The following is a 7983-nucleotide window of genomic DNA, read 5'->3' on the forward strand; positions in this document are numbered from 1 at the left end:
TTGCTAGGGAAGACCACTCCTTGCTCTCTTCGCTTCCATTGGCGGTGAAGAAGAAAAGACACAAGAAGAGTTTTTATTTGACCTCTACACTAACCTAGGTCACTCCAACAAGCTCTTGCTCGTGGATTGTTAAGTATATCTTAAGCTCTCACTAATCTAACTATAGGAATCACCCTAGAAACTCCCAACAATGGTAGAAATAGTCGTTAGATGGCTTAGGGGGCTTTACCCAAGCACCACCCTACTGAAGTACCATGGCTGATGAGTCCCAAAGGCCTCCAGAAATACCTAGAACACGCCTCACATGAAGCCCTAATCTAATCCAATCTCAGCAAGCTCAAGACTGAGTTCGAAGTTCATATTGTGTACTGATGGATGGTCCGTCAGAGCAAAACCCGACTAACAAACTTACGATACCTCTGTGTAAACCCCATGGATAATTCGGTCAGACAAGATTTGAGCCACTGTAATCCAGGGACAGTGTATTATCATGTACGGAGAAGCCTTGAATATTTCTCTCCAATTCCAAAGACTAGTGATTTCTTGTCGTGTCCAATCGGACAGTCTGCATAATCATCAGCCAGTTTGGCAGCCTGTATCCGGCTTATAAGCCTTGGCTTATCAGTCAACAAACAGTATTTTTCTCTCACACTAAACCAGCCAGTAGTACTTTCAGCTTTGACTTATAAGCCAATCCAACCGAAACGAACAGGCTGCATATCGACAGACCACCGCACTAAACTTGAACACCAAAGACGTGTGAGTTTTTAGTAGAACTTACGAACAGTCCATGCACACAGAATGGCTGATGGGTATTCTCACCAATGTCCTGCTCGTTTGACTGATAAGCCATAACTAAAAATATTATTGGCTGATTTGTTGTGAGAGAAAAATACTATTTAATTGTTGAAAAAATACGGCTTATAACCCGATCGAACAGGGAACAGGACCACAATCGACTTTTGGGACCTACTAGCTCAGGTCGACTGTCCAAGGGCAGAACCGCTTTCAATTGCAGGAGTGTAGAGCGCTGCACCTTTGCAGATTGCAGTTGGTGTGTTATTTCGTGTGGGATGGACCCAAAGAAGAACACTAACGAGAGCTAAGTAAAAAAACTGTGAATAAATAAAAAATGGAGGTGCGGGGAATCGAACCCCGTGCCTCTCGCATGCGAAGCGAGCGCTCTACCATATGAGCTACACCCCCATTGCGATGCAGGCAGAAATCTTATGTTCTAAAGTTGACATATTAGCATCAGACAGACACAACAGTTCAGCTGCTGCTATTTCATCGGGATTCCCACACGGAATTAGATCGTCGCAATAGGCCAGGTATATGAAAGAAAAGGAAGAGCAGGGCAAGAGGAAGGGAGGGGTAAGCCTGCCAGATTTGGCACAACTCACTTCGATTGGCTTATGTAGCTTCCAAAAATAAGAATTTCAGCAACCTCACTGAGAAAAATTCAGTGATCGAAACGCAAAATAGGGATATAGTGCTGGAGCAACTGATTATACACCGAAGAGTTCCCAGTTTGCTCTCTTCAGTTGCAGGTGCTCCACTGTCTGAATTTCAACTTCCCAATTTGCTCTCTTCAGTTGCAGGTGCTGCACTGTCTAGATCATCCTGATTTTGGGCGTGATCCCTGGCCACATGCCAAGTTCAGACTATATGTCTCAGTATGTAGGCGCTATGGCGATTCAAACATATCATGCTGCCATGTAGGGACACCTTCTGCGTACTGGCAGGACCAAGGCAAGAATCGCAGGTGGATTCCGCAAACACTGCATGAGATCATATTCACACATGATGCAATGAACCAGCTGACAACCTAACAGACTGATGTCTGATTCCTCGTATGCAATGTATACAGACAGCAAAAAAGGGCACCACATACACGAAAAGCTTCAATCATATCCCTAAAGATTCAAATGTTTCTGGTATGCACCTCTTTCAACAAGCGCATGTACGTTACAGGCTACAAATGAATGTCTCGACGTCAAACAATTATTTCTTGCTTTTACAGACCTTCCGTTCGAGGATAACAATCAGCACATCCATCGATCTTGCCTATAGATGATCAATCTACTATACAATTGAGTGCTACGTCAAAATAATCTGGACCCGCAATGGACTATGCTTTCTAAAGATATAAGGAATGCTCATCAATTGACTAACTTTGACATAAGCTACAGATGTTTAATTTAATGTGCATTCCTAAAAAAAATCATGCTGCTGCAGATTTCTTATTGTTGGGATCTTCTATGTTCAAGGCTTGCAATAACTTTGGCCATGATTCGGGTATTCCACCAGGTAGATTGAACTCCAAGAGTTTCCCACGTGCTCTGTAGAATTCCTCCACTGGTTCAGTCTGCAGAGATAGCCCACTTGGTAAGGGAGTGGTGACACCATAGCGAACATGCTACAGTCAAACTTAAAAGCATTCAAACTTATAGTGATACGTGAAGGAAGAATCATTTGTGACATTTCCATAATATATAGTGCATATGCTCCTTACTAAGTCTGAAAAAATTCCTCAACTTTTTAAATGCCAAATTAACAGCGGTATTAAAATGCAATGCATGTTACATTATTTTACATATACAAATCATAGATATATAGACTTTTTTAATGCAAGAAAATAGTCTAGCTGACCTATATATCAACAACAAACTCAGTTACTTCAAGTAGCACAAATTGAGTATTCAGGTCGCATAAATAGATATTGAAAACTACTGAGCAAGCTAAAACTCTCAAAAGGCAATCTCAGGCAATTGGAACCTACCAAATCATGGTACACACGTAGCCGCTCCTTTACCACTTCTTCAGTATCATCTGCTCTGGTTATTAGCTTCGATTCACATTGTGGAGGAGGCAATAGTGGAGGCATGTACATTCGAGCCCCACCATTTTCACCCTCAATATCAATGGAGGCCACATTGAAGTTTCCTCCACACTGGCTGCACATCCTTCTGCCAAGGCATTTTGCAAGCAGAGCTTCTTCTCGGAGCTTGAGATTGATCACCAAATCAATATCTGTGACTCCTTCAAGTACCTCCTAACAAGGCACATGATAAAACAATATTAGATCCTAGCAATCTACCCCAGTGTCTAAGGTTCAACAGAAGTTAATGTTAAGATAGAAATCCAAGGATACTAATCTAATGTTCATTGCTGAGGGCTACAGCAGAGGAAATATATTCAACTCTACCAACTTGGGCTTGACTAATGAAATTTGGCTAGCCTGCTTTGAGAAACTATCAGGAAAGACAACGAAGGTACCAGTATACTAAGAGTCTAACACCGCTACAGTGATCAAGTCACATATTATTGGTCCCAAAGAGCACATAAAGCATGTTACTCATCAGCTCAGATATGATAAGAACTCAAAAGAAAATGCAAGTGAAAAATGCTTCCATGATAAGAGGCAAGTATGTGTTTTTGCATACTTACGGTCAGGTCAAATAATTAGCTCACCGCTTGTCTTATGGTTCGAGGAAAACCATCAAGGATGAACCCCAATTCACCCTTTTCTTCTCCCTCTTCCAGGCGTCTTGACAGCAGATTTATGATGATCTCATCAGACACCAGTTTTCCATGATTGACAATCTCAGCAAGCTGCAAAAGAAGCATACAAACAACACAATCAAAAAAACTGACAGAAGATTAATATGATCTCATTAGATACCAGTTGTCCATGATTGACAATCTCAGCAAGCTGAAAAAGAAACACACAACTAACACAATCAAGGAAACGGAACTACAAAGTGGTCAAAGAGGAGGAGGCACAACAGGAGATTCTAATGGTCTATGTGTAATTGCATGGACAAGGTTATGGTCTAACTACAGCTAAACTATTTCATAAAAAAAACTACAGCCTACAATCAGAGGCCAAATGATCATCTTCATCCTTACACTGGGTTTTTATTTAAGCAACAACCTATGTGGAGCTACTCACAGGTGATACAAGCTTCTGAAGGGTGTGAAATCTACCCAAACATTTCTTTAACGAGATTATACTACAGGTGAAGTACGGAAAGCAATGCTTCATGGGAAACAGACAGTCAGCAACTTCGTGAGCTGTGGTGCTTCCTAGCTATGCACTACCACGGCTTATCGATATGCAATGCTAGCAGAACGCATGCAAGTGCAATGCGAAGAGACACTAGTTTCAGTGGTGACGTGCGGCGACGATCCAATGAATGGTACAGAAGGGGGCTAGTAGAGCAACAAAGCCAACAATGATCCATGGCACACGCAACATGATTACTTGGAGGTTGGAGCTTACTAGCGAGCTAGAAGATGACGCACCGGATCCATCAACCCAACCTATCTCAGGACCAGGTAACTCACTGCGGCTGAGATTTATACCTTCTTCGAGAAGGGGCCAGGGAGAGGCCAGGGCGTCGCGGACGAGGTCGCCGGTGGCGATGTGCGGGACGCCGAGCAGCTGCGAGAGGCGGCTGGCGTAGGTGCCCTTGCCCACCCCGGGGCACCCGAGGAACACCCACTGCACGCGCCTCCCGTCCTCCTGATCCCGCCCCCTGCGCCCGGTCGCCGCCGCTCTCACCCCCGCCGCCGCCGCCGCCTCCTCCTTCGGCAGTGCCGCCCCCGAAGCAGCGGCCAGGGTCCGCCGGGACGCGGCGGCGCAGGCCCGGATCGCGCGAGAGATCCCCGCCATCTCGCCGGCTCGGCTCGGGGGACGAGACGAGCAGGGACGCAGAGATATTTCTCGGGGTTTTCTTTCTTTTTTGTCGCGCGTTCGTGACTTCCGTGTGGACCGTGTTTGAGTTCGACTTCGACACGCACGAGAGAGAAGAGCGGTCCAATTTTTTACAGGTCCTTTTAAAAAAAAATACGTTTGGCCCCCGAGAGAAATGTAAACTCATCTTTAGATTAAGGGTCCGTCAGGACTTATGACTTCGAGATAAGATGTCTCGATGTCATAGATCTTGTTTCCGAGGTGTTTGACCGTACACAGTAGGATATCCTAAGTGGCGTTAACGTGGCTGGTACCTCGATGCCAAAATGCGTGGCTCCGAGGTCGGCGCCACAGATCTTGACGTCGAGCTCGGCGCCAAAATCTGTGGCGCCGAGAATGGATTAACCGCGTGTGGCCGCCGCAGCTCTCTCTCGCACTCTATCTCTCCCTCTCTCACGCTCTTTGTCTCTCCCTCTCACCGTCGCCGCCAGCCATGCCCCAGCCGTCGCTCGCGCCTCCACCGTCGGTTGTCGCCCGCTCCACCGCAGCAGACCACCGCCCGCGCGTCGGCCGCCTCCCTCGCTACCCCATCCACTTTCACTGTCGCCCCAGAGCTTCCTACGCGCGCACCGGAGCAAGGGCGGCCCCTGCTTCTCCCCGGTGTCCCCGTCGTCCAACAGGGCACCGACGGCCGAGTCTGACGACGCCCCCGCGCAACCCCCCACCGGCTCCCTCGGCTCCCAGTGCCGCTATCGACCCCAGTGACTCCACCCCCTCCCTCTGGGAGCCATCTCAGGTCATCTCAGGTATTTTTTTTCTTTAGTTTATTTTTTAATTGGGTTAGTTTAGATAATGTAGTTATTTATTTTATATAGTTTTGTAGTTTGGTAAAGCTTTTTTAGTTATTTAGTGATTTAGTGATGTAATTAAGTTAGCTAATTTAGGTAGATATGTATTTAGCTAATTTAGATAGATAGTTAGATAGTTAGGTAATGTAGTTATATAGGTAGTAATTGTAGTAGATGTACTTAGATAGATAGGTGATTTAGATTAGATACTTATTTATTTAGGTAGAGAGTCGGAAATTTTTATATGTATGTAATTTAGTTATACCCATATTAGTTAAATTCGTAATAACTTTGGTGTTGTGCATACTAACTAGATGGACAACGAAGTCATCCTGTATCATGAAAGAAATATGGAGGAAGATGAGTTTGGGAATATCAGTTTTGTCGGAATGTAAAGGGTGCCAGTGATATTCGATGATCGGCCATTGAGACAGTTGGTCCCAATTGCAACATTGCTTGCTCCCCTTGATAGAACAGTACATGCCTTGGGATCTTTACAGTCAACAATAAAGACAAAGAATTCATCACCTATCTTCTTGGCCTCAAACAGGCCAGCCTTGTACCCACATCAGATTCTTGGAGCTCCTCAGGCCTGTTCACTATGGCTGCTCCACAAGCTTTAGTAATCCTGTTGTCAGTTTTCCTAAGTCTACGGATTGCACTAACACCAGCCTTGCTCAAATAATGGATAGCGAGATCACTGAGCCCTTTCTCTGTGATTACTAAATCAGGCTTGAATTTTAGAATTTCAGCGCACAGGTTCTTTATGTATTCTTCCTCAACATCCTTATTGATCATAACTTATGAAAAGAGAGTAACAAGTCTTCTCTGCGTCCATATTCAAGTATGTGCTCAGGATAATAAGTCAGTGACTGTAACATCTCTGGTGTTACGAGCTTGTTTAGCACCGCGACTTAGGCCTAAGTAAAATTTCCGAAACAAGTTTATCAGGTTTTTAATTTAAAACGTACTTGAGGGGATAAGCAAATCTTGTGTGACTTAGTTTTATGGACTCAAATAAATGCCCAAGTTAAATTACTCAGTGCGTAAAGATATTTAGGAATGTTGAATGATGATGCTAGCGATCGGTTTGTTCTGATAGATTAAGCGTGAAAAACAACTTTTAAAAATAAAATAAAATTCATTAATAAATAGAATGATATATATATATATATATATATATATATATATATATATATATATATATATATATACTCACGGGTTTATTTTGATAAGCACGAACTGACGAGAGAGAGAGAGCGCAGTAGCCTCGTTTATTTTTTTGACGTACAACGTACTCATTGTATGGCAATTATTCACCGTCTCGTTCTCGTCGTGGCTCTGCATTTCTCTGCATTGCAAAGCCTCCCATCCAATCGCATATGAACTGGTCCAGTGCGTTGGGCGTCTGAAATTGGTGCACATGGTTCTGCCCCTGCCCACGTCATGTCCTCTCTCTGCCGTGCACCGCCGAATAACCACGGCTTCCGTTGTCCCGTTGAACTGATAACCTTACCGTGCTGCCTGGCTCAGCTTGTCTCTGCCTGCTGCGGCTTGTCTCAGTCTGTCCTCGCTTGTCTGGACTGCCTCTGTGCCAAGCCAAGCACCCGATTGACAGCGCCCCGTTGCCTGGGCCTACTCCCCGCACACTTCCCTTTTTTCCTCTTCGTGCCGCAGCAACCGCAACAGCCCGAGCCTCCATCCTCAGCCCCGAGGCCCCACACTGAATCCAAGCTCCGGCTTGCCCTCCCCGCTGCGCTGCCCCGTCGTCGCAGCCTCCCGTGCGCGACTAACTCCCCGCTCCTCCGTCGCTCCGCAGCCGCCTCGGTCGTCGGCATACGCCATGCCTGCTGCTCCGCAGAAATCGCCATGGCCGCGCCCGCCATCGCAGAGGCTCGCGCCTATCGTCGCCCTGCCCCTGCGGATGCGCTGGACCGAAGCCCATGCCGCCGCCCCTTTCTCTGTTTGCCTTGCGCAGGCGCCCCGTGAGAGCGCGCTGCTCATCCGCGCTCGAGCCGTGTGGACTCGCGCTGTGCTGCCCCTTGCGGCCAGCAGCACCTCACCTGCCCCACCGTGTACAGCGCCGGAGCCACCGATGCCCACACCGTCCTAGAGCCAGCCGCGCCACCGAGCTCAGGAGCGTCCGTCGCCTTGGCCTACTGCTCGGCCACCAGCAGCACCTTGCAACCACACACCTAGATGCGCCATTTCTGTCGTCGAGCCATCACCTCCACCAACGCCGCAGTTGCCGCCTCCCCGGCCATGGTCGGTGTGCCCACCTCTATGGCCCGTGCGGGCAGGCTTTCGGGGGTCGGCTCGGCTCTTGCCATGGCTAGCCCGAGGCCGCGCGAGGTTCCCGTGCGGCTCACCGGCTGGTGGTCCATTGCCGCCATGCTTTCCTCAGCCCAGTCACGCCGTTGTCGCCGTCGCTTTGGG

At 47.1% G+C, this 7983-nt stretch overlaps 1 protein-coding gene and 1 non-coding gene across 2 annotated transcripts; both read right to left on the reverse strand.

Annotated features, from left to right (window-relative positions):
* Positions 1-1133: 1133 nt before the first annotated feature.
* Positions 1134-1206, reverse strand: TRNAA-CGC (transfer RNA alanine (anticodon CGC)). Its single transcript has one exon. It is a non-coding gene; the product is annotated as a tRNA-Ala (tRNA).
* A 685-nt stretch (positions 1207-1891) lies between these two features.
* On the reverse strand, positions 1892-4789 carry LOC136496843 (probable adenylate kinase 6, chloroplastic). The gene is given in 5 exon segments (XM_066492600.1): positions 1892-2368; positions 2783-3055; positions 3475-3615; positions 4369-4389; positions 4391-4789. Coding segments are annotated over 5 exon segments (867 nt in total). The 5' UTR covers positions 4679-4789; the 3' UTR covers positions 1892-2224.
* Between the last annotated feature and the right edge of the window lie 3194 nt (positions 4790-7983).

This window comes from Miscanthus floridulus, chromosome 12, assembly GCF_019320115.1.
Source record: "Miscanthus floridulus cultivar M001 chromosome 12, ASM1932011v1, whole genome shotgun sequence".
Classification (NCBI taxonomy): domain Eukaryota; kingdom Viridiplantae; phylum Streptophyta; class Magnoliopsida; order Poales; family Poaceae; genus Miscanthus; species Miscanthus floridulus.